Source organism: Salmo salar, chromosome 07 (genome assembly GCF_965601325.2).
Source record: "Salmo salar chromosome 07, fSalSal1, whole genome shotgun sequence".
Classification (NCBI taxonomy): Eukaryota; Metazoa; Chordata; class Actinopteri; order Salmoniformes; family Salmonidae; genus Salmo; species Salmo salar.
Genome location: NC_138297.1, coordinates 72,776,819 through 72,804,815, shown reverse-complemented (window position 1 = coordinate 72,804,815; position 27,997 = coordinate 72,776,819). Strand labels below are relative to the sequence as shown.

At 42.5% G+C, this 27,997-nt stretch overlaps 1 protein-coding gene across 2 annotated transcripts in view; it reads left to right on the top strand.

Moving 5' to 3' along the window:
- The first annotated feature begins 15,377 nt into the window (after positions 1-15,377).
- The window catches only part of LOC106609808 (putative E3 ubiquitin-protein ligase makorin-1), a 34,773-nt gene continuing 22,153 nt past the window's right edge, over positions 15,378-27,997 (top strand). For both annotated transcript variants that reach the window (XR_014392970.1, XM_082978048.1), the window contains exons 1-2: positions 15,378-15,526; positions 16,449-16,583. Coding sequence is in view for 1 of the 2 variants with exons in the window: in XM_082978048.1 (XP_082834174.1) it covers positions 15,459-15,526; positions 16,449-16,583 (203 nt within the window). In the remaining variant the exon portion in view is untranslated. The remainder of the gene's footprint in view (positions 15,527-16,448; positions 16,584-27,997) is intronic.

The window sequence follows — 27,997 nt, the reverse complement described above, 5'->3', positions numbered from 1 at the left end:
TACTGTCTATAGAATAGCCTGGTTGGCTTCATGTCTTTCTGTTGTTCCTTCACTATATACTGTCTATAGAATAGCCTGGTTGGCTTCATGTCTTTCTGTTGTTCCTTCACTATATACTGTCTATAGAATAGCCTGGTTGGCTTCATGTCTTTCTGTTGTTCCTTCACTATATACTGTCTATAGAATAGCCTGGTTGGCTTCATGTCTTTCTGTTGTTCCTTCACTATATACTGTCTATAGAATAGCCTGGTTGGCTTCATGTCTTTCTGTTGTTCCTTCACTATATACTGTCTATAGAATAGCCTGGTTGGCTTCATGTCTTTCTGTTGTTCCTTCACTATATACTGTCTATAGAATAGCCTGGTTGGCTTCATGTCTTTCTGTTGTTCCTTCACTATATACTGTCTATAGAATAGCCTGGTTGGCTTCATGTCTTTCTGTTGTTCCTTCACTATATACTGTCTATAGAATAGCCTGGTTGGCTTCATGTCTTTCTGTTGTTCCTTCACTATATACTGTCTATAGAATAGCCTGGTTGGCTTCATGTCTTTCTGTTGTTCCTTCACTATATACTGTCTATAGAATAGCCTGGTTGGCTTCATGTCTTTCTGTTGTTCCTTCACTATATACTGTCTATAGAATAGCCTGGTTGGCTTCATGTCTTTCTGTTGTTCCTTCACTATATACTGTCTATAGAATAGCCTGGTTGGCTTCATGTCTTTCTGTTGTTCCTTCACTATATACTGTCTATAGAATAGCCTGGTTGGCTTCATGTCTTTCTGTTGTTCCTTCACTATATACTGTCTATAGAATAGCCTGGTTGGCTTCATGTCTTTCTGTTGTTCCTTCACTATATACTGTCTATAGAATAGCCTGGTTGGCTTCATGTCTTTCTGTTGTTCCTTCACTATATACTGTCTATAGAATAGCCTGGTTGGCTTCATGTCTTTCTGTTGTTCCTTCACTATATACTGTCTATAGAATAGCCTGGTTGGCTTCATGTCTTTCTGTTGTTCCTTCACTATATACTGTCTATAGAATAGCCTGGTTGGCTTCATGTCTTTCTGTTGTTCCTTCACTATATACTGTCTATAGAATAGCCTGGTTGGCTTCATGTCTTTCTGTTGTTCCTTCACTATATACTGTCTATAGAATAGCCTGGTTGGCTTCATGTCTTTCTGTTGTTCCTTCACTATATACTGTCTATAGAATAGCCTGGTTGGCTTCATGTCTTTCTGTTGTTCCTTCACTATATACTGTCTATAGAATAGCCTGGTTGGCTTCATGTCTTTCTGTTGTTCCTTCACTATATACTGTCTATAGAATAGCCTGGTTGGCTTCATGTCTTTCTGTTGTTCCTTCAGTTTAATTCCTATTGGAATCTAGTCAGAGTTAGGATATCCAACAAGTGGAATTGTTTACCACCCGCAACCTGCATTCAGAATAACTGCCAGGGTAGGGGAGGTTGAATACTGAGACTACTCTCAATCTTTTAAACTGGAACATCCATCTCAGTAACGGGTCCAACTACTAACAGATTGGATTAGTTTAGAAAAATGTATGCTATTTATCTTTGTGTAGCATTAAATGAATCAATGAATCAATGTACATTCAAAAACACAGATATTAAAACAAAATAAATCATAAAATCACCATGCAACACAGCATGCTGGGAAATATGATATATGGTTCTATGTAGAACCCTTCCTGCATTCCAATGAACCCTTATTGCCATACCAAAGAATCATCAAAGAACCATTTGTCTTCCAAAAGGGGTTCTTAAGATCAAAACGGTTCCTGGTAGAACCCTCATCCCTTCGCAAAGAACCCTTTGAACCCTTTTTTTCTGTACCTTTAACCTGAGTCCTATGGGTCCTGGTCAAAAGTAGTGCAGTACAAAAGGTAGTAGGGTGCCAGTTAGGACTCAGGCTTTTTTACTGGGCCTCCAGGCAACTCCTAGCCAAAACACGTCTGCAAAACAGACTCAGTGACGACTGTTGCTGACGTCCAAATTAGTGAGCCATCACTCAGAGAGTAATGAAGCTTTGCAGTCTCTTTTGGAGGGAACCCAGAGTTATTCTGCCACACAGTAAGATGGTATTTGGTCACCGTGTCAAAGCAATTCCTCCATAGGATTCTCATTTGATCTTATATGTACAACTGTATAATGGTATTCTGTCTGAAAGAAATTCCTTCATAGATTTTGGGTCAGAAGCCATTGAATGTCCATTCCAGGTCTGATATTGGAACCACACCTGTGGCACTTACACCTGTGATTATCCAGTTTCCAGAGGTGGCAGTGTGTGTTTGGTCTCCAAGCAATGCTCTGTGGAGTCTAATCTCTCCTCTTATTAACGGGCCAATTCAGGTGAGGGTGATGACAGGTGATGGACAGGGAGTGCCACAGGGATCAATGTTGGGGTCAATTCTGTTCTCGGTTCAGTCAAGAACTTATTTTGACTGAATTATAAAACTGAAGTGACTCAGACTCAGTGATAGCAAGTTGTTTGCTTCTCCAAAATGGTCCTGTTGGTGTTTATAATGGGGCTTGTTTATAGACCTCTTTCTGAAACACTACAGGTGAGAGAGTATTTTCCTTCTCTCTCTCTCTCTCTTTGTCTTTTGTGTTTTCTGTTCTGTTCTGCACTGAGACCTTATAATGAAGACAAATCAACCATCCATTTAAACCTAATGAACCACTCCTGTCCCTGGCAGGATAAAGCTGTTTATAAAACATATTTGGGTTGCTGTCTGCTGCACTGCACAGGCTGTCTCCACCAACACGCCTCTTCTTCTGTCCTTGTTTGCTGCTCAAAAGCAGTACAACATATAGGGAATAGGGTGTCATTTGGGACACAACTTCTGACCTTTTGCCAGGATTCTCATTCCTTTACGATGCAGGATTCTCATTCCTTTACGATGCAGGATTCTCATTCCTTTACGATGCAGGATTCTTGTTCCTTTACGATGTAGGATTCTCGTTCCTTTACGATGCAGGATTTTCATTCCTTTACGATGTAGGATTCCCATTCCTTTACGATGCAGGGTTCTCATTACTTTAGGATACAGGATTCTCATTACTTTACGATGCAGGATTCTCATTACTTTACGATGCAGGGTTCTCATTACTTTACGATGCAGGGTTCTCATTACTTTAGGATACAGGATTCTCATTACTTTACGATGCAGGATTCTCATTACTTTACGATGCAGGGTTCTCATTACTTTACGATGCAGGGTTCTCATTCTTTACGATGCAGGGTTCTCATTACTTTACGATGCAGGGTTCTCATTACTTTACGATGCAGGGTTCTCATTCTTTACGATGCAGGATACTCATTCCTTTACGATGCAGGATTCTCATTACTTTACGATGCAGGGTTCTCATTCTTTACGATGCAGGGTTCTCATTACTTTACGATGCAGGGTTCTCATTCTTTACGATGCAGGATACTCATTCCTTTACGAAGCAGGATTGTCATTCCTTTACGATGCAGGATTCTCATTCCTTTACGATGCAGGATTCTCATTCCTTTACGATGCAGGATTCTCATTCCTTTACGATACAGGATTCTCATTCCTTTACGATGCAGGATTCTCATTCCTTTACGATGCAGGGTTCTCATTACTTTACGATGCAGGGTTCTCATTCTTTACGATGCAGGATTCTCATTCCTTTACGATGCAGGATTCTCATTCCTTTACGATGCAGGATTCTCATTCCTTTACGATGCAGGATTCTCATTACTTTACGATGCAGGGTTCTCATTCTTTACGATGCAGGATTCTCATTCCTTTACGATGCAGGATTCTCATTCCTTTACGATGCAGGATTCTCATTACTTTACGATGCAGGGTTCTCATTCTTTACGATGCAGGGTTCTCATTACTTTACGATGCAGGATTCTCATTCCTTTACAATGCAGGATTCTCATTACTTTACGATGCAGGGTTCTCATTCTTTACGATGCAGGGTTCTCATTACTTTACGATGCAGGGTTCTCATTCTTTACGATGCAGGATACTCATTCCTTTACGAAGCAGGATTCTCATTCCTTTACGATGCAGGATTCTCATTCCTTTACGATGCAGGATTCTCATTCCTTTACGATACAGGATTCTCATTCCTTTACGATGCAGGATTCTCATTCCTTTACGATGCAGGGTTCTCATTACTTTACGATGCAGGGTTCTCATTCTTTACGATGCAGGATTCTCATTCCTTTACGATGCAGGATTCTCATTCCTTTACGATGCAGGATTCTCATTCCTTTACGATGCAGGATTCTCATTACTTTACGATGCAGGGTTCTCATTCTTTACGATGCAGGATTCTCATTCCTTTACGATGCAGGATTCTCATTCCTTTACGATGCACATATTCAGAAGCACTGCACTTTGGGATGAATCACAAACCAACTGAGATGAGTGTGACAAACACTCCAAAATGTTTTCCTAAACATCAACTATGTTTCTGTTACCCCTCCTGCTATCAGTAGAGGTGCGTGGGTAAAATCCCTGGGGAAGCCAAGCCAGTAAAAAAGCCATATTTCAACCAATGTTGTTGTGATAATTGCGTTGTTTGCTCTATAACCCATTAGTTCATATGCCACCGTGATATACAATAAGACCCGTGACAACAAAAAGACAACAGTCACACAGTGGAGGAATAAATTCAACTACACATACGTTTGTTTCATCACAAAACCGGAGAGCAACATCTGTCCGGTGAAGTCCACAAAGCAAATATTGCATGTAACAAACAGTTATATGACCTGCAGCATGGTCAAATGTTTTAGTTTATTTAACTAGGCAAATTAGTTTAGATCAAATTCTTATTTACAATGACGGCCTACACCGGCCAAATCCGGACGACGCTGAGTCAATTGAGCGCAGCCCTATGGAACTCCCAATCACGGCCGGTTGTGATACAGCCTGGATTCAAACCAGGGTGTCTGTAGTGACGCCTCTAGCACTGAGATGCAGTGTCTTAGACCGCTGCGCCACTCAGGAGCCCCTCAAGCAAGTTAATGTTTTCAACAGTTTACTAAACAACTAGTGATTTGGAACCACAAGTTACCACAAGTCAGCACAAAGACAACAGGAGCCTCTGTTATCCCAGCACCCTTTAAAAATCATCCAATCCACAAGGCTATATACGCTTAGTTTAATACGCTTAAAACAAACGTAAAGATACCAAAAAAAAAACAATTTAGTCTAATCGGTGTTGCTAATTATCATGTGTCTGTCCATGGTACGTGCGCATGCTAGTAATACAAATGAAGTTGACTCACCCTACTTGCAGACTAGTTGATTCACCAATGCCATCCTCCTCTCTTTCATGTTGGCAAAACCGTCTATGTCTCTGTCATACAGTACACTTTTAGTTTTTGTTTTATAGGCTAACTAGCTAAAATGCTTGCTAGCCTGACTTCCTCACATGGGCAACAATGAACCAGCTAAGTTAGCTAGCTAGTTAACGTCAGCCTACTAGGCTACAACTAGGCTACATATTAAACTTCAGTCTTCTCAGGCCAGTGGCACAACATATTCATTTATGATCAGAATCACTGTCATAAACATTGGTTTGTACATAGAATTAAGTCAAAACCACAAGTCTCCATCCATGGCTTAGGAAAGGGCTGATTTAGCAAGTTAGCTACAGCAGGACATCAACACAAGCAGACCACAATCAAACACGTTTTTCTGACAATGATGACGTTTTGCTTAGGATGTGATTTGATTGGTTTGAAGCCAAATCCAAACTGGCTTCCCTTGGGGGGGAGTTTTGCTGCGCCAGGATAACCCACAGTTGAGCTTAATTCAACGCTGATTGGCTAATTCTTTTTTACATTTCTTTATCAAGGGAGGCCAAATGCTTCCTGGCGTCAACCAATCAAACGCTACGGTGTCAACACGTCATACTCCTTTGTTTCAGACTGTCACGTCCTGACCCTTGTAAGATGTCATTTTCTATAGTAGAGTGGTCAGGGTGTGACAGGGGGTGTTTTTGGGTGGTTTTCTTGTTATCTGTTTCTATGTGGGTTTTCTAGGTTTCTATTTCTATGTTTCGGGTTGTTGGGATGATCTCCAATTAGAGGCAGCCGGTCCTCGTTGTCTCTAAATGGAGATCATATTTAAGTAGGGGGTTTTTCCACTTGTGTTTGTGGGAACTACAACCATTCTGCGCTTTGGTCCGATCCTTTAAACAGCCGTGACACAGACAGCATCAGATACATGGTCTACACGTTTCCTTAGTTTCAGACAGCATCAGATACATGGTCTACACGTTTCCTTAGTTTCAGACAGCATCAGATACATGGGCTACACGTTTCCTTAGTTTCAGACAGCATCAGATACATGGGCTACACGTTTCCTTAGTTTCAGACAGCATCAGATACATGGTCTACACGTTTCCTTAGTTTCAGACAGCATCATATACATGGTCTACACGTTTCCTTAGTTTCAGACAGCATCAGATACATGGTCTACACGTTTCCTTAGTTTCAGACAGCATCATATACATGGTCTACACGTTTCCTTAGTTTCAGACAGCATCAGATACATGGGCTACACGTTTCCTTAGTTTCAGACAGCATCAGATACATGGGCTACACGTTTCCTTAGTTTCAGACAGCATCAGATACATGGTCTACACGTTTCCTTAGTTTCAGACAGCATCATATACATGGTCTACACGTTTCCTTAGTTTCAGACAGCATCAGATACATGGTCTACACGTTTCCTTAGTTTCAGACAGCATCAGATACATGGTCTACACGTTTCCTTAGTTTCAGACAGCATCAGATACATGGTCTACACGTTTCCTTAGTTTCAGACAGCATCATATACATGGTCTACACGTTTCCTTAGTTTCAGACAGCATCAGATACATGGGCTACACGTTTCCCTCGCACGGATGATTTCTCCTGGGAGATTCAGCCACTTGCGAATTTACCAAAAATGATGAAAACACTGAGAGACGAAGAGAACTTTATTTCATAATTGTTTTTGTTTTTTTATTGGTCCAATATTTGGGGGAAGCCTGGCTTCCTTTAACCTCCACTGCTTGCTATTCCCCATCCGTTTCCATCAATAACACTGTCGTAAGTCTACACAGTTACCTTTGATTGGTTGATGTACGTTGCTTAGATCCCCTAGAGTCAATAAATACAGAAATAGCTAAACAGTAAAGGATTAAAGGGTTTTAAGCGGAGTAAAGAGGAACAGAAACGCTGCCTCTTGTGATCTCCACAAATCTTCCATCTATAACACTCTCTATCTCCTCCAGTGATGTCATATCAAGCGGGTTTGTTTGAACGCTTCAATACGTTTCCATTTTGTAAAATGAGCCTGTGTTTTGAGTGGGTGACATCAAAAACATTGTGTATAGTATTGTACACGCTTTCATCACTTCCCTCTCCTCAAACACTAGCTGTTCCGTGTTCCAGCCCGGTATCCATAGCGACAGCACATCCTTGTTTACCATGTGTTTCTCACAGAGGAGTTTGCATAAATGTGCTCATGTCACAAAGACATCTGCTACACACACACACACACACAACCACACACACAACCACACACACAACCACACACACACACACACACACACACACACACACACACACACACACACACACACACACACACACACACACACACACACACACTGAACATGGAAACACATGGTTTACAGTATAGGATGTCTCTCCAAGGTGAGTGAGCCTTCAGGATCAGTGGTCTTGTATGAGGGTGACTAGAGTTGCTGACAGACGTGTCAATGTACAGAGGTCTGTGAGAATGTCTCAAAGCTGTAAGCGTTACAGAATCATGTTTGCCACGATCTTCATTCAAAGGAATGTTAAGGGGTGCAGCTGATTGGGGATTTATAAAGCCTTTGCTTTAGCTAATGATCTGTTCGTCTCCGGAGGTCTGCTTATGTCGCTATTCAACAACATCCAATCAACACCTGTCGACGCGCTGAGGCGTAAGAGTTCAGAAAGTGTAGATCGTGGAAAATGTCAAGACAATTCCCAGCACCCACGAGCAGAAAGCATCGCCGTGATCTCCTGTGTCGTCTACCTCCTACCTACCTGACCTCTCACCTGTACCCCGAAGGACAGCTTTGTCGTGGTAACCAAAACGCTAAACAACAGCAAAGTGTTGAAAACTGAAGATCACTGCTGTGACAAAGGACTTTCCTCTAACTAATTCTCCCTAACTTATTTTTCTGTCATGCTCATAGTTTCTACTTGTGTCTGGGGCCTTTTTCATTCCAACCATAATCATCAGAGGAGGCTGCTGAGGGGAGGACAGCTCATAATAATGGCTGGAACGGAGCGCAAGGGATTTGCATCAAACACATGGAAACCATGGAAACCATGGAAACCATGTGTTTGATGTATTTGATACCATTCCACTGATTCCGCTCCAGCCGTTACCACGAGCCCATCTTCCCCACCTGAGATACCTGTATCATATAGATATATACAATTAAACAGAATGGTGAAGCAGTTACTGTTTCCATTGTGTCATCATAACAACTGCATGGGTCAGCCAATCATGATGCTAAGCTCATCCTCTGTTCTCCTGTCTATCTCCATAGCAACCCAACTGGTGTTCCCTGCCTGGCCTGGACACAGAATACAGTTCTGCCACACTCCTGACTTCCCAGAATACAGTTCTGCCATACTCCTGACTTCCCAGAATACAGTTCTGCCATACTCCTGACTTCCCAGAATACAGTTCTGCCATACTCCTGACTTCCCAGAATACAGTTCTGCCATACTCCTGACTTCCCAGAATACAGTTCTGCCATACTCATGACATCCCAGAATACAGTTCTGCCATACTCCTGACATCCCAGAATACGAGACAGACCTAACTGAGGAGAACTTAACCCAGTGTCGCAAAAAGGAGAAGACACATTCTTTGCTACAGCTGTTTGAGGACAAAATTAGGTCCCAAAAAAATATTGATCTCAAACCAGACAGTCATTACGCCTGGGTGGATTCGCAGAAACCTCAACAGTGAAATGGAAGAATTTCCCAGCAGCGTAACAGTGACGCTTTACAGTATTACTACGGGCCGTTCTGTCTCGGACTAGGCTTACTAACTGACACACACTAACTAACTATTACAGCGGCTCACACAGTTCTGAAGTGGATAGCAGGATTATTGTTCATCATGATCATAATAAACACATTTCAATCAATCCACCATCCTGATTGATCTCTGGTTGCCTCCTGATAAACTATTCCATGAGGCTGGCTGTATGAGTAGCAGAGACAGGGCTGGCTGTATGAGTAGCAGAGACAGGGCTGGCTGTATGAGTAGGAGAGGCAGGGCTGGCTGTATGAGTAGGAGAGACAGGGCTGGCTGTATGAGTAGGAGAGACAGGGCTGGCTGTATGAGTAGGAGAGACAGGGCTGGCTGTATGAGTAGGAGAGGCAGGGCTGGCTGTATGAGTAGGAGAGACAGGGCTGGCTGTATGAGTAGGAGAGACAGGGCTGGCTGTATGAGTAGGAGAGACAGGGCTGGCTGTATGAGTAGGAGAGACAGGGCTGGCTGTATGAGTAGGAGAGACAGGGCTGGCTGTATGAGTAGGAGAGACAGGGCTGGCTGTATGAGTAGGAGAGACAGGGCTGGCTGTATGAGTAGGAGAGACAGGGCTGGCTGTATGAGTAGGAGAGACAGGGCTGGCTGTATGAGTAGCAGAGACAGGGCTGGCTGTATGAGTAGGAGAGACAGGGCTGGCTGTATGAGTAGGAGAGACAGGGCTGGCTGTATGAGTAGGAGAGACAGGGCTGGCTGTCAATCTGGCATAGTCATTAACAGCTAAGTGCTGCCTGCCTTGGGTTTGTTGTGTGTTTGTGTGTGTGTGTGTTTGTGTGTGTGTGTGTGTGTGTGTGTGTGTGTGTGTGTGTGTGTGTGTGTGTGTGTGTGTGTGTGTGTGTGTGTGTGTGTGTGTGTGTGTGTGTGTGTGTGTGTGTGTGTGTGTGTGTGTGTGTGTGTGTGTGTGTTGGTTGGTGGCTCAGGCTCAGCTTGTTATCATGCCAATCATAGCCAATCAAGAAGCGGTGATAGCCCCTCGCGGGGAGAGCTGCGGCGGTTGTAATTGGCTGTGGTACACTAACGAGGTGTCTGTGTTATAACGAGGCATCGGTAAGTGGCACAGAGAGAGAGTCATACAGGCACAAGTAGGCATGAGTGGGAACACACACACACACACACACAAACACACACACACACATTCACCTATAAAGACAAAATAAAAACACAGGGTTTTAGTGCCCTCTAGTGGTGAAATATAAGTTTTACTCCCACCCACACAACAAGTGCAAATTCTCTCTCTCTCTCTCTCTCTCTCTCTCTCTCTCTCTCTCACTCTGTTTCCCTCTCTTTCTCATTCTATCTCTCACTGTTTCTCATCTCTCTCTCTCTTTCCCTGTTTTCTCACTTCTGCCACCCCAACCCTCTTTTCCTAGTCCTCTCTCTTTCAATTAACAAAGAGCAAAATAGGAATCTTAGGTCCCTCTCACTGAATATGCATGTCGTTCTGTCCCTCTCACTGAATATGAATGTTGTTCTTATATACAGTGCATTTGGGAAAGTATTCAGACTGCTTGACTTTTTCCACATTTTGTTATGTACAGCCTTATTCTAAAATGGATTAAATCATTTCCCCCCTCATCAAGCTATAACACATGACATCACAATACCCCATAATGACATCACAATACCCCATAATGACATCACAATACCCAATAATGACATCACAATACCCCATAATGGCAAAGCAAATAATCTAGCAAATGTATTTAAAAAAAAACGGAAATATTAGATTTACATAAGTATTCAGACCCTTTACTCAATACTCAAGTATTCTTGGGTATGACGCTACAAGCTTGGCACACCTGTACTTGGGGAGTTCTTCCCATTCTTCTCTGCAGATCCTCTCAAGCTCTGTCAGGTTGGATGGGGAGTGTCGCTGCACAGCTATTTTCAGATCTCTCCAGAGATGTTCGATCGGGTTCAAGTCCGGGCTCTGGCTGGGCCACTCGAGGACATTCAGAGACACTCTGCATTGTCTTGACTGTGTGCTTAGGGTCATTGTCCTGTTGGAAGGTGAACCTTTGCCCCAGTCTGAGGTCCTGAGCGCTCTGGAGCAGGTTTTCATCATGGATCTTTCTGTACTTTGCTCCGTTCATCTTTCCCTCGATCCTGACTAGTCTCCCAGTCCTTGCGGCTGAAACACATCCTCACAGTATAATGCTGCCACCCCCATGCTTCACCGTAGGGATGGTGCCAGGTTTCCTCCAGACGTGATGCTTGGCATTCAGGCCAGAGAGTTTAATTTTGGTTTAATCAGACCAGAGAATCTTGTTTCTCAAGGTCTGAGAGTTCTTTAGGTGCCTTTTTTTGGCAAACTCCAAGCAGGCTGTCATGTGTTTTTTACTGAGGAATGGCTTCCATCGGGCCACTCTACCATTAAGGCCTGATTGTTAGAGTGCTGCAGAGATGTTTGTCCTTCTGGAAGGTTCTCCCATCTCCACAGAGGAACTCTGGAGCTCTGTCAGAGTGACCATCGGGTTCTTGCTCACCTCCCTGACCAAGGCCCTTCTCCCCCGATTGCTCAGTTTGGCTGGGCGGCCAGCTCTTGGAAGAGTCTTGGTGGTTCCACACTTCTTCCATTTAAGAATGATGGAGGCCACTGTGTTCTTGGGGACCTTCAATGCTGCAGACATGTTTTGGTACCCTTCCCCAAATCTGTGCCTCGACACAATCCTGTCTCGGAGGTCTACGGACAATTCCTTTAACCTCATTGCTTGGTTTTTGCACTGACATGCACTGTCAACTGTGGGACCTTATATAGACAGGTGTGTGCCTTTCCAAATCATGTCCAATCAATTACATTTTTCACAGGTGGAGAAACAGCTCAAGGATCATCAATGGAAACAGGATGCAAATGAGTTCAATTTCGAGTCTCGTAGCAAAGTGTCTGAACACTTTTTTCTCCCAAATTTTCGATCTTGTTTCATCGCTGCAAATCCCCAACGGGCTTGGGAGAGGCAAAGGTCGAGTCATGCGTCCTCGAAACATGACCCGCCAATCCGCGCTTCTTAACACTCGCCCATTTAACTCGGAAGCCAGCTGCACCAATGTGTCGGAAGTCTGACGACCGAAGTCAGCTTGCAGGCGCCCGGCCAAACCCTCCCCTAACCCGGATGACACTGGGCCAATTGTGCGCCGCCCTTTGGGACTCCCGGTTACAGCGGTTTGTTACACAGCCTGGGAGCAAACTTCAGGCTGTAGTGTCTTAGACTGCTGTGCCACTCGGGAGGACCACTGTTTTTATCTTTCATTCATTTGCAAAAATATCTAAAAAAACATTATGGGGTATTGTGATGTCATTATGAAGTATTGTGATGTCATTATGGGGTATTGTGATGTCATTATGGGGTATTGTGATGTCATTATGGGGTATTGTGATGTCATTATGGGGTATTGTGATGTCATTATGAAGTATTGTGATGTCATTATGGGGTATTGTGATGTCATTATGGGGTATTGTGTGTAGATTGATGAGGGAAATGTTTTATTTCATCCATTTTAGAATAAGGCTGGAATTTAACAAAATGTGGAAAAAGGGAAGGGGTCTGAATACATTCCAAATGCACTGTACATATATGTTAATATTCAGGACTCTTGACAGCTCATTAACTTTTGGATGACGTGTGTATTGTTATCGTGCTGCTAGATATTACTGCACTGCTGCATTTCACCTGCGATAATATCTGCAAATCAGCGCAAATCAGCGACCCATAAACTTTGATTTGATTGACTACATACTATGAAGTTCACATGGGTTGAAGTGTTGATGTAGCAGAGGATTGGAAAGTGATAGAAATGGAATGATCTGCCCCCAGCAGCGCCACACACAGACCTGTAAAAATCAATAACTCCTTTGGGAGGAAGTCAATAGGATTTCCAGTTTAGGATGTCTAGACCGACCCAGCAGGAATACTATCAACAGATTGTAACAGCAGGTAAAATGTGTTAGCAACAACAACAAAAAGGTTTTGGTAACAATTTTCGATACAGGGGTCTGTCATCATGACATGTGACACTTTGGGGTGGAAACCCCCCTGTCTGAATCAATGAGAGAAGACTTGAAATAGACAAGATGACGTACACATTGTTCCATTACTTCATGGAGCAAAACAGATATTTATTTTAATTAACTGAGCTCTTTTATTTCAGAATTCAAACGGACCTCCTGCAACTGGACATGTACATTTTATGAGACTCTTGTTTCCACAAATCAAGGACAACGACGGTATCGCTAGGTTGGTTGACAATTATTTGTGCTACATCAAACATCACCTACCCTATAACGCCCAGTATAACCACTAGGTAGCCTAGTGGCAGGTAGTCTAGTGGCAGGTAGAAGGTAGCCTAGTGGCAGGTAGAAGGTAGCCTAGTGGCAGGGTAGCCTAGTGGCAGGTAGACTTGTGGCAGGTAGCAGGTAGCCTAGTGGCAGGGTAGCCTAGTGGCAGGTAGCCTAGTGGTAGGTAGTCTAGTGGCAGGTAGACTAGTGGCAGGTAGCAAATAGCCTAGTGGCAGGGTAGCCTAGTGGCAGGTAGCAGTAGCCTAGTGGCAGGGTAGCCTAGTGGCAGGTAGACTTGTGGCAGGTAGCAGGTAGCCTAGTGGCAGGTAGTCTAGTGGCAGGTAGCAGGTAGCCTAGTGGCAGGTAGTCTAGTGGCAGGTAGCAGGTAGCCTAGTGGCAGGTAGACTAGTGTCAGGTAGCAGGTAGCCTAGTGGCAGATAGACTAGTGGCAGGTAGACCAGTGGCAGGTAGCAGGTAGCCTAGTGGCAGGGTAGCCTAGTGGCAGGTAGTCTAGTGGCAGGTAGCCTAGCGGCAGGTAGCCTGACGGCAGGTAGCCTGGCGGCAGGTAGCCTGGCGGCAGGTAGGGCAGGTAGCCTAGCGGCAGGTAGCCTAGCGGCAGGTAGCCTGGCGGCAGGTAGGGCGGGTAGCCTTGCGGCAGGTAGCCTTGCGGCAAGTAGCCTGGTGGCAGGTAGGGCAGGTAGCCTGGCGGCAGGTAGCATGGCGGTTAGAGCGTCGGACTAGTAACCGAAAGGTTGCAAGATCGAATCCCCTGAGCTGACAAGGTAAAAATCTGTCGTTCTGCCCCTGAACAAGGCAGTTAACCCACTGTTCCCTGGTAGGCCGTCATTGAAAATAATAATTTGTTCTTAACTGACTTGCCTCGTTAAATAAAGGTAAATAATAATGGATACCAAAGAAATGTGGTTAACTCACATTATCTGGTGTTGGAATCTGTAGCTATGAGAATCTATGCATTTGTGCCTGTTCTTTCATTCAGAGTAGTTGATTTGAGCTCCGTTTAATTCTCTGAACACATAGATAGTGTTACAACTACATCATAATGAATTGTCTACTTCTTAAATGACTTTGTATAAATTCTCATAACGATGGGTGATTACGCAATTGATGTAAAAAAAAATGTTTTTATTTAACTAGACAAGTCAGTTAAGAACAAATTCTTATTTACAATGACGGCCTACCCCGGCCAAACCCTCCACTTACCCGGACGACGCTAGGCCAATTGGCGTTACCCTCTGGGACTCACGATCACAGCTGGTTGTGATACAGCCCGGAATCGAACCAAGGTCTGTAGTGGCGCCTCTAGCACTGCGATGCAGTGCCTTAGACCGCTGCACACCTCAGGATGTGATGTTGCATTTGCATAACAGCATATCTGTTCTGTCAGTTTATTATGACCTCATAATGTGAATCAAAGATTTTTACAACTGACCCAAGATATACCAGACTGTCGTTTCCGATGGGAATAAATTAGTCATAGTGGGCGGAACAAGCAAGCAGGGAGCAGATCCAAGCAAGCTCGATCCTATTGGTGCATTTTAACATTATTTGCATATTTCCGTTAGGGACCGCCTACTCTGTGAAGCGCGCTCCTAAACAACAACATTTTTTACAACTTTGGCAAAGGGTAAAATCAACAAAATTTGGTCCACTCTGTTCGTAACAAATTCTAGTTTTGGTAACAGAAAACTGTATTGAGATCAAATTATTCATAGATGAGAACATTTGCATAATCTCACCCTCGATCTTCTCCACTGCCGTCCACTGGCCTTCCTCTCATCACCATATTTGACCCAACCGGATGCTTCACATTTATACATCGGGTAAAATATCTGGCTCATTGTTCTATCTGTGTTCAGATTATTTGATTGATTTGTCTGAAATATCCTGCTGCTCTGGCGTGCCCTCTGGCGGTAGGTCGGTGCATGGGCTTCATTACAGGTCACAAGCACAGAAACAGCAGCAGCGTCGATTTTTCCGAAGATTCCCGATTCGGAGCTCGACTTTCCGGAAGATCCGGGTACTGGGCTTCAACCTCAACATAACAGCAATGGCGGAGGCAGCAGCTACAGCGGCTCCAGCAATAACAGGAGCCTGGACCAAACACGTCACCTGCAGGTAGGACAAGACCCGGGGATCAATTTAGCACAACTATATTGATGTTGTCCATGGTTTGTAACCAAAACGCCGGGGTTTGGCCGTTTGTTAAGAGACTTCCAACGCCGTCTTTTGTGCTCCCGTAGCAAGCCCAGCTGTGTTTGTTGTGATCCAGCCAGCCGATGGTAAACGGATTCGTCCTGCAGTTGAGCCATTAGCTAGAGAGCTATTCTCCATACGATTCAAAGTAAAGACAGTAACATCCGCAATGGCAACACGAAAGGAAAACGCACGGACAACCAGCGGCAAACACACACTGAATTCATATCATTAACATCATCAAATTGTTAAATATGGTTGGGTAATATTCATCAGCTAAACACTGAAATGATTCCGGGGGGGTTGTAATATGGTTGGATATTTCGCAGAGCTCTCATTCCTCGACCAAAGCTTAAATGCGGTAGAGACATCCAGCTAACTAGCTAGAATGATATAAACCAGGGAGTGTTTACTCTGTTAGTTAATGTTAGCTAGTTAATTACACTCTGAAATTGGTCATAAACGTCAACACCAGTTTGGTAATATTGCTAGTCTGTTTACTAGCTATCCACTGGTCTGTGAATTCCGCTGGATATTAGTTGTAGTGGAATATTGAGTCAAAGCTCCTGAGATATTTGTATCATTAGGTCTTATTTGTCGCAAGTGATAAAAAATAAAATGTTGATAACAGGAAGAATTGTTGCTACCCTTCATATTCCCACAATAACGTTTTACAACGAGCATCATTGTTTGGTTCAAAAGCTAAATTCAGGCTGTTTGTTTGTTGTAATCGATGTGGAATAACTTTAGCAGACATTTTTCATTTTGTCTTTCCATTTGCAGGTATTTCAACAGAGCAGATTTCAAATCATCTGTGTGACTTTAGTTTTTTGGTTATTCGCAGGTATTTCATGCATGGGCTTTGCAAAGAAGGCACCAACTGTCGATATTCCCATGATCTTAACACCAGCCAACCAGCTGCAGCTATGATTTGCAAGTTCTTTCAGAAAGGAAACTGTGTGTTTGGGGACCGGTGCAGGTAAAGCTTATTTCAAGTGTTTAATATGTGTCTTGTAAGTGGTGGGCAATAGCAAGCTATCTGCTTTACTTTTTGAGATTAATAGAGCTCTGCCAAGTCGTGCTGAGCGATTTGGTGCTTTTTGAGGTCGGTTCAGCTATTTACAGTAAATACATTATGAAATAATGGTGTTACAATTATTTTAAAGCTTTTTAATGGAAATTCCAAAGCCAAAAATAGTGAACATTCAATTGTCAAAACATTAAAAACATTCCATTGTCTCTAAGTTCCACATTTAGTAGACAACAATGAAATTATGAATATTTCAGTTTTGTATTTTACTTGGGGTTTAATTTGGTGATTTACTTTTCATTCCTTAAAGTAGCCTGATCATCTCTGTTCAGGCAGTAGCAGCCAGCCAGCCAGGCCATCTAACTTTCTGTCCTGCCCATACTGTACTGTCTGTAGTCAGCCTGCCTATGTCAGACAGCTCTGCAGCCATACAATCATTTTACTAGTTCTTCATAGTAGATGAGGTATACTTTCACAAACTGTCTCTGTCCCTCTTGTCGTTGTGTAAGTTTCTCTCTCATGTGGTCTGAGTGTATCTAACCCAACGTAGCAGGTGTAAAAAGTGTATCCGTCCAGAGATCTGTAAACAATGATGAGATGCTCATGTCTCAGACCCTAACAATGGCAGTCACTGTCACAAAAGCAGGAAGGCAGGTGACAAGCTTAGGTCCAAAATAAGCCCATAGAAAGTCATTGTGCTTATTTTGCCAAGAGTAAAACCTCTCGCTTCGCCTCTTCCTCTCTGATCACTCTCTGAGCTGGAAAAAAATGGCACAATGAATTATGGTCATTGTAGTTTTTTACCACGTTTCTGCTTTGAACTAGGTTGAATATTTGCTTAATGAAAACTACCACTTCCAGCATCCTACATCGTTCCTAACTTGATTTCTCTCAAATTATTTGATTTCTCTAGAGAAACTGTGTTGGGCTCACAAATACCAGAACGAAATGGAATTCAAGTAATTGAATCAATGTCGGTCAATTAGTTTAAAAAAAGAAGAATAATAATCAACCTTAATGTTGGTTAACCACTCAGCACTACTGTGGAGGGAGGAGCTTGGGTTTACCTTTTGTGTATATTTATTTATTCTGAACACATTTCTGTTTGGCAAAGTCAATTCTTGCACATTATTTCAAAGTACTTAAGTTCGCTAGCTGGACAGCTAAATGCCACGGAGTACTAAACTGTAAACCAATCAGAACTTGTGTACTATCCATGGTACTACGTCTGCCAATCACGTAATCCGTACTTAAGGTAGTACAGCTGGAGACCGCTCGCGAGACCACCGTCTGACAAACTGCTATCAGGTAAATACTTTTTTAAATTATTTGTCATCTATTTAGTTATAGGAATGTGATACCATCTATGCAAGTTGTAAAATGACTCCCAACTTAGATTGCATCAACTGTAGTAATGTAGCCAGCTTGCTAGTTACAACAAGTCGATATGTTGCTAGCTAGCAGGAACAGATAGCTTTACCGCTAGCTAGCAGGTAAATCTGGGACAAGGAGCCTTTTAGTTATCACTTTATTCCAAGTAATTTAAGACTTCAAAAATCTATAGGACAAGTAGTGTAAATCTTATACAGTCATCAAGGCAGGACTAACTCATTTCATTCATACTAACAAATAAGAAATGCCACATTATCCCTGTCAATAGTAAGATGATTGCAGAGCACCCTGCCTCAGACTGTCAGGATGTTCGTTTTATAGCTCACAAACTACATTCCTTTGTGGTGATGATTTTCTTTCACTTTTGTCTCTCATGATCTATTCAGCTCTCCTGTGTCCTTCTCTCAGAGATCAACCAACTGCTATTCACCAAGCATGGGCTTATTCACTCACCTCTGAGGAGAAACCACAAATGCATTTGCCTGTTGTCTTTTTATTTGTAGGTTTTGTCTTATACAATCTAGTGCATTTTAGAGTTGAAGAGCACCAACAACATTTACACATGCTTGTTTGAGCATATCAAAGATTAAATTCAATATAAAATCAGTTTAACAGGTGACAAACGGATCATTGTACTACTTACTGTAACATGTCATGATGAGAATTATATTGTCCCCGTCAGGAACTTTAGCCCTAGATGGTAGAGTTGTATTGTCCCCGTCAGGAACTTTAGCCCTAGATGGTAGAGTTGTATTGTCCCCGTCAGGAACTTTAGCCCTAGATGGTAGAGTTGTATTGTCCCCGTCAGGAACTTTAGCCCTAGATGGTAGAGTTGTATTGTCCCCGTCAGGAACTTTAGCCCTAGATGGTAGAGTTGTATTGTCCCCGTCAGGAACTTTAGCCCTAGATGGTAGAGTTGTATTGTCCCCGTCAGGAACTTTAGCCCTAGATGGTAGAGTTGTATTGTCCCCGTCAGGAACTTTAGCCCTAGATGGTAGAGTTGTATTGTCCCCGTCAGGAACTTTAGCCCTAGATGGTAGAGTTGTATTGTCCCCGTCAGGAACTTTAGCCCTAGATGGTAGAGTTGTCTTGTCCCCGTCAGAACTTTAGCCTAGATGGTAGAGTTGTATTGTCCCCGTCAGGAACTTTAGCCCTAGATGGTAGAATTCTTGTGTCTAGACCACACAAGCTTTAGATTGCATTCTGCTAAGCCACTTGTCTCTCTCTCTAAAATCGGTCATCTACATCAGTGACCAGGGTGGGATCCTTTCCATACACCATTGGTGCCTGGGTACATGAATGTTCCTACAGAGAGGTCGGGGGAATACTGAAAGCCTGTGTTGACAGTTCTACTGTCTCCAGCAGAGACCAATGCTTTTGCCATAGATGGTATAGCTGTCATTTCTGGACTGTAAGATTGTTCCCCAACACGCCACTTCTCTATCTAGACATGGATTAGTAGGTTACACTTTATTTAGATACGTCAAATACTGCCTGAGACATTTTCTATTTTGTCTCTGTACTCATACATGGTGAATCACTATTTGTGATGGTGTTGGAATGTATATACATATTTGACCTTTTATTTAACTAGGCAAGTCGGTTAAGAACAAATTCTTATTTTCAATGACGGCCTAGGAACAGTGGGTTAACTGCCTTGTTCAGGGGCAGAACAACAGATTTGTACATTGTCAGCTCGGGGATTCGAACTTGCAACCTTTCGGTTACTAGCCCAACGCTCTAACCACTAGGCTACCCTGCCGCCAAGATGGTAGATACATGACACGTACGTTATCTAAAACATGTCTCTCACCGTCGTAGTCGGTACAATAATGACTGGATTAGCAAGATTTTAGCACAGTCCACTTTTTTAAAACATTAAGTAGGAAAGTTAATAATAATTTAAACCACCTAAATATACTCACATTCACTGAACATTATTTCAAACTCCCAACATTAATACGCCAACAGCTTTTTCTATAATCCTACAGTCTCTATCATTCTCTATACCTTATAGTCCAATACATTATACATCACCACTATGGTATTGGTTCATCATTCTCTATACCTTATAGTCCAATACATTATACATCACCACCATGGTATTGGTTTATCATTCTCTATACCTTATAGTCCAATACATTATACATGACCACTATGGTATTGGTTCATCATTCTCTATACCTTATAGTCCAATACATTATACATCACCACTATGGTATTGGTTCATCATTCTCTATACCTTATAGTCCAATACATTATACATGACCACTATGGTATTGGTTCATCATTCTCTATACCTTATAGTCCAATACATTATACATCACCACCATGGTATTGGTTCATCATTCTCTATACCTTATAGTCCAATACATTATACATCACCACCATGGTATTGGTTTATCATTCTCTATACCTTATAGTCCAATACATTATACATCACCACTTTGGTATTGGTTCATCATTCTCTATATAGTCCAATACATTATACATCACCACCATGGTATTGGTTTATCATTCTCTATACCTTATAGTCCAATACATTATACATGACCACTATGGTATTGGTTCATCATTCTCTATACCTTATAGTCCAATACATTATACATCACCACTATGGTATTGGTTCATCATTCTCTATACCTTATAGTCCAATACATCCAGCATTATACCTGACCACCATGGTATTGGTTTATCATTCTCTATACCTTATAGTCCAATACATCCAGCATTATACCTGACCACTATGGTATTGGTTTATCATTCTCTATACCTTATAGTCCAATACATTCAGCATTATACCTGACCACTATGGTATTGGTTCATCATTCTCTATACCTTATAGTCCAATACATTATACATCACCACTATGGTATTGGTTTATCATTCTCTATACCTTATAGTCCAATACATCCAGCATTATACATGACCACCATGGTATTGGGCAGCTGCTATTGGAGAACTCATCTGGTTTTAGAAATCAATCTCTGGTCATCTTATTTCAGAGCACATTGTACAGCTGTTTTTCTTTTAGAGGAGATTGTATTGCATGGTATGCTGTATGTGTAGGCTATGGCGTATGTATTGGCTAATATGCATATGCACCTGTCTTTAAACCTCCCATTTGTAGCCTACATGATACCCATCTTTCTAATCTACGTTGTTTTATTTGGGTTTCAAATGATATGATTTGAATGTTTCTTTCAAGCCTGCTGCTAGTTACTGGAATGCAGACAGTCGTACCAAAGCTTTTTAAAACATTGAATTCACTGACAGAGCTAGCTAATGAAACGCTAGCATCCCGAGCCGGTCACGTTGACCAAGCTTGTCAACTGTAAACGGCGTTCAATGCATTAGTTCTAAATGATAAACGGAGTTACCTCTTCATATAAATCACATTTTTATTCGTCACATGCTTCATGCTTTGTCAGTGTGTAGTGAAATCTGTGAATGTAATGTTAAAAAAACAAACTAAAAGAAAACAGTCTAACTGCCTTCATTTAGCTGGTCCCCGGGAAGTCTGGATCCATAATAAATACAAACAGGTGTAGACTAAGTGAAATGCTTGCTTACGGTTCCTTCCCAACAATGTAGAGAGAAAGAAAAATAGCCAAAAGTATAACTCATAAAATAATATAGGAAATGATAACTTGACTATATACACATTGGGGGGGGGTAACAGTAGAGTCAATGGGTAATAGCAACTTGACTATATACACAAAATTTGTGTGAACAGGGTCAGTGCAGATCGTCCAGCTATTTGGTTAAATATTTAAAGCTGCAATGTGTCACTTTAGGCGACCCAACCCAAATTCACATAGAAATGTGTGTTATAGCTCTGTAATGCTCATTGAAAGCAAGTCTAAAGTGGTAGAGCTGTTCTATGTGTGCTATTTCTATGCTTCCTGTTAAATTTTAAGTTTTTTTTCCTTTCGGTTTTGTACACTAGCTTCGAAATAGCTGAAAAAAGAAAGATATATTTTTGATAATGGAAAATATATTTCAGTAGTTTAGATGGAACAATGATTCTCTACACTATGCTTGCTTGTTTTGTGTCAAACTGAAATTAAGTGAACTATTGTAATTTTTTGTAACCAGGAAATGACTGAGCGATGTCTGCATAGTGCATCTTAAACTAACTATTTATCAGTCTTATGGCTTGAGGGGGAGAAGCTGTTCAGGATCCTGCATCAGTAATGCTTTGGGTGGCTGAGTCTTTTAGGGCCTTCCTCTGACACCGCCTGGTATCGAGGTCCTGGATGGCAGGGAGCTCGGCCCCAGTGATGTACTGGGCCGTACGCACTACCCTCTGTAGCGCCTTGCGGTCAGATGCCAAGAATGATATAGACCATTCATATTGCATTCTGCATATTTCAAGTGCACTAAAAACAGATATCTTATTTCAGTCTTTGGGAGCTAACTTTAGTTAACACGCTGACAGCCGATCAAAAGGCTGTGTTTACATCTTAGATGCAGGCCATTGGCAGCAGGATACAGTATGTTTAGTATTGACGGAGACAGCAGTAGGATACAGTATGTTTAGTATTGACGGAGACGGCAGTAGGATACAGTATGTTTAGTATTGACGGAGACAGCAGTAGGATACAGTTTGTTTAGTATTGACGGAGACAGCAGTAGGATACAGTTTGTTTAGTATTGACGGAGACAGCAGTAGGATACAGTATGTTTAGGATTGACGGAGACGGCAGTAGGATACAGTATGTTTAGTATTGACGGAGACGGCAGTAGGATACAGTATGTTTAGTATTGACGGAGACGGCAGTAGGATACAGTATGTTTAGTATTGACGGAGACAGCAGTAGGATAGGGTATGTTTAGTATTGACGGAGACGGCAGTAGGATACGGTATGTTTAGTATTGACGGAGACAGCAGTAGGATACAGTATGTTTAGTATTGACGGAGACAGCAGTAGGATACAGTATGTTTAGTATTGACGGAGACAGCAGTAGGATACGGTATGTTTAGTATTGACGGAGACGGCAGTAGGATACGGTATGTTTAGTATTGACGGAGACGGCAGTAGGATACGTATGTTAGTATTGACGGCAGTAGGATACGGTATGTTTAGTATTGACGGAGACGGCAGTAGGATACGGTATGTTTAGTATTGACGGAGACGGCAGTAGGATACGGTATGTTTAGTATTGACTGAGACGGCAGTAGGATACAGTATGTTTAGTGCAGTCAGTGACTGGTAAGTCAGCTTTGCTTCTGAAAACAGTTAGCAGGCTGTATAGTGGAATTCTCTTCCGGGGAATCTTCTGACACTTAAGAACGCCACAGCGGTTTCCTAATATCAACATGTTCAATTTGCTTGCACGCACGCGCCTATACCGGGATCAACCAGGCTAGAGGTCATTAAGGGCCCTAGCAATGGGATATCATATCAGCCTGTATCCCATGAAGCAATATAGATCTGCTTAGAAAACCTTACCAGCTTCAGTTAGCTTCACATTCCAGGTCAGGCTTCATCCGTACTATGACGGTGGACATTGCTCGTCCACCTGCCACTAACTCTCCAGCAGGCTTGTAACTGCACGTCCATGTGGCTCGTCGAACGCCAAACGATGCTGAAACATCAATCCATGGGTGAGTCAGTGCCACGTTTTTCATTTGTGCCCAAAATTAAAGGAAAGTTCTTGTGAATTCAGCAGGCTATGGTGTGATGCAGGCTTTTAGAAGTGTATCAAGTATCAAGTTTTCATAACAATCGGTAATCAGCATTTTTGGATACCGATTATGGCCGATTACATTGCAATTCACGAGGAGACTGCGTGGCAGGCTGACGTCGTGGACGAATCAGAATTAGTTGGGTAACATAGATAATTAAGATGTTTTATTAGTATAATATGCTTATTTGAGGTACTTATCATTAGAAATTGTCCATTGGACTCTGGTGTCTTGTCAGTTGCACGTCTACCTTAGCTGGGTCTCAGACACTTGGGGCCCAGAGAGGGGAGAGGTTAGACTTGTCGTCATGGGAATGTGTCTTTACCTATTTCTTAAACCATGTGAAGGGATGGCGTGATTACTGGGGAACCAATGACTTGTCTCCACAATGTCTGTGAGCAAGTCACTCCCTCCTTTTCTTTATTGTGGGGAGGATTATGGCAGTAAATGGACCCTTGTATGTTCTCTCTTAGATCTCACACTTATCCTGTGATAATATATGGCCTAGATGCTCACTCCCTCCAGTGAGCCTGTCCAGGAGTAGGGTCAAGAGGGGGTTTGCTTGAGATGGGAGTATCTAGAGTTGACAATTGATATATGCCACTGGATGAAATAGTTCTGTTCAATACCGTACCAGGGAGGGACGGTTCTAAGGAGACCAGATACTGGGCTATACCATTAATCCTGTTGACATAGCAGTTACTGTCTGATGTGTTTTATTGATATCTGTCATACAAAACTTAACCTTTGTGAACTGTTACTAAGTATCTGTGGTTTGTCAATGTACGTTGAAGGGGCGTATCGTTGCTATAAAAGATCCCTGTAGCCATTCTGTAATCACCTTCCTGGTTCATTCGAGAGAATGCATTAGTGGGGTCAAGAACTTTTGCAAAAGTATCTTAAGTATTAAAGATGTAGTTTAACTCGGACTGGTGCGTTTGTAACTCCTCATTTGGTAATGCGGAAATTAGCCACCACACTGACTACCTGTTACACGAGTGCAGCAAGGAGCCAAGGTAAGTTGCTAGCTAGCATTAAACTTATCTTATAAAAAATAATCAATCTTTAACATAATCACTAGTTAACTACACATGGTTGATATTACTAGGTTTACTAGCTTGTCCTGCGTTGCATATAATCAATGCGGTGCCAGTTAATTTATCATCGAATCACAGCCTACTTCGCCAAATGGGTGAGGATTTAACAAAAGCGCTTTTGTGAAAAAAGCACAATCGTTGCACGAATGAACCTAACCATAAACATCAATGCCTTTCTTAAAATCAATACACAGAAGTATTTATTTTTTAAACCTGCATATTTAGTTAAACGAAATTCATGTTAGCAGGCAATATTAACTAGGGGAAAAATTGTCACTTCTCTTGCGTTCATTGCACGCAGAGTCAGGGTTTATGCAACAGTTTGGGCCGCCTGGCTCGTTGCGAACTAATTTGCCCGAATTTTACGTAATTATGACATAGCATTGAAGGTTGTGCAATGTAACAGCAATATTTAGACTTAGGGTTGTTACCCGTTCGATAAAATACGAAACGGTTCCGTATTTCACTGAAAGAATAAACGTTTTGTTTTCGAAATGATGGTTTCCGGTTCTGACCATATTAATGACCAAAGGCTCGTATTTCGTTTTTTGTTATATTATAATGAAGTCTATGATTTGATAGAGCAGTCTGAGTGGTGGAAGGCAGCAGCAGACTCGTAAGCATTCATTTAAACTTTACTGCGTTTGCCAGCAGCTCTTAGCAATGCTTGAATCACAGTGCTGTTTATGACTTCAAGCCTATCAACTCCTGAGATTAGGCTGGCAATACTAAAGTGCCTATTAGAACGTCCAATAGTCAAAGGTATATGAAATACAAACGGTATAGAGGGAAATAGTCGACGCGTCATAATTCCTATAATAACTACAACCTAAAACGTCTTAACTGGGAATATTGAACCACCAGCTTTCATATGTTCTGAGCAAGGAACTTAAACGTTTAGCTTTTTTACATGGCACATATTGCACTTTTACTGTCTTCTCCAACACTGTGTTTTTGCATTATTTAAACCAATTGACCATGTTTCATTATTTGAGACTGAATAGATTTTATTTATGTATTATATTAAGTTAAAATAAGTGTTAATTCAGTGTTGTTGTAATTGTCATTATATATAAATAAATAAATCGGCCCATTGAATCGTTATCGCCTTTTCTCTCTCTCTCTCTCCAATAATCGGTATCGGCGTTGAAAAATCATAATCGGTGGACCTCTAATGAATGTACTGACTGATATGTGGTTGTCCCACCTAGCTATCTGGAGATGAATGTCCTGACTATGATATGTGGTTGTCCCACCTAGCTATCTGAAGATAAATGTACTGACTGATATGTGGTTGTCCCACCTAGCTATCTGGAGATGAATGCTCTTAACTGTAAGTCTCTCTCTAGATAAGAGCTTCTGCTAAATGACTAAAAGGTAAAACATTAGCCTGGTCCCAGATGTTTGTGTGGTCTTGCCAACTCCTATGGTTTGGCGTTACAATGACCGTTAGGAGTGGGTAAGAGTACCCAAACTGACCTAGGCTAGATTAGGTCAACATGACAATTACCCAACAACTCAAACACTCCATCAAATCAAACACCCATATTTACATTGTGTTCTGAGAAAGTCAAACTTCCCTACAATGTCTCTTACTGTGTAAATAATCTTGGGTTGCATTTCTATGCTGTGATGTTGTTACTCCTAGGAAAGTTTGCCCAAGCAAGGCCTTTCATGGTGTTATCCGTTTTTAAAAAGAAAATGACAGGCTGGGAAATGGGATTGAGACTGAAATGTGAGACTTTGTTGTGAGAAGGAAAAATGCGGGTCGCCCTGAAATGGCACACTGAGAGAACATTTTAATTGTGCCGAGTTGAGATACTCACTTGAGTAATCGTATGTATTGTTATGTGAAGTGAGAGTTGTATGGGCTAACGGGTACTAGTGAACATTTTTAAATGGACTACTATTTGCGTTTTTTTTTAAACAATAGGCTAAATCAATGAGACCCAGGAAGCACAGTGCAGGCTATGCCGTCAGCGTGGGAGTCCTAGCCTACATCACATCCTAAGAAATCTCACTGAACTCATTCTCACCACAGTTGTTTGTGGACTTCTCATTGAGTTTTAAACCAGACATGAGTTCAACCAGTTCGTTCAGACAGCGTCTCCCCTATTTATCTGCTTTTAGCAGCATCCCCATAGTTACCATCCCATAGTTACCGCTGCTAGCATACCCCCAGGTCAACTGTCTGTTTAGTCCCAAAAGGCACCCTTTTCCCTATTTAGTGCACTACATTTGACCAGGGCCCTGATCAAATGTAGTGCACTATATCGGGAATAAGGGGTGCTATTTGGGATGGCACACGATTTGCTTTTGTTAGCTGTCTAGCCTAGATGTATGGTAATAACAAGGATTTACATAGTCCATCCATAGGCTGCTGACTCTGTGAGCATTTGCCTTCTAGCCTACCCACTGAGATGGCTTAGACCTGAACCGGTGTAGCATTGAGCTGTTGTTGTTATGTAACTAGACTTAAAGGGAATGTGTTTTGTTTAGCTGTCTGGATGGATATGGTAATAACTTGTACTTTTCCCATACAGAGTATTTATTTGACTACTAGCCTGCCCACTGAGAGGACTTGAACATGTGTAGCGTTGTGCTGCTGCTGTTGGTATGTAAAGGGACATTCCTCCGGTCAGTCCATATGATGATGTATCAGCCCTCATTATTCCATAGGGGGGCTAGAGGAGTAGGATGAGGTAGAGGAGGGAGGAAGAAGGGTGGAAGAAGAGGGGGGAGGTGGAAGAAGGTGGAGGAGGGAGGAAGAAGAAGAAGGGTGGAGGAAGGAGGGGAGGTGGAGAGGAGGAGCGAGGGGGTTAGACAGGAGAAGGGTGGAGGAAGGAGGGGAGGTGGAGAGGAGGAGCGAGGGGGTTAGACAGGAGAAGGGTGGAGGAAGGAGGGGAGGTGGAGAGGAGGAGCGAGGGGGTTAGACAGGAGAAGGGTGGAGGAAGGAGGGGAGGTGGAGAGGAGGAGCGAGGGGGTTAGACAGGAGAAGGGTGGAGGAAGGAGGGGAGGTGGAGAGGAGGAGCGAGGGGGTTAGACAGGAGAAGGGTGGAGGAAGGAGGGGAGGTGGAGAGGAGGAGCGAGGGGGTTAGACAGGAGAAGGGTGGAGGAAGGAGGGGAGGTGGAGAGGAGGAGCGAGGGGGTTAGACAGGAGAAGGGTGGAGGAAGGAGGGGAG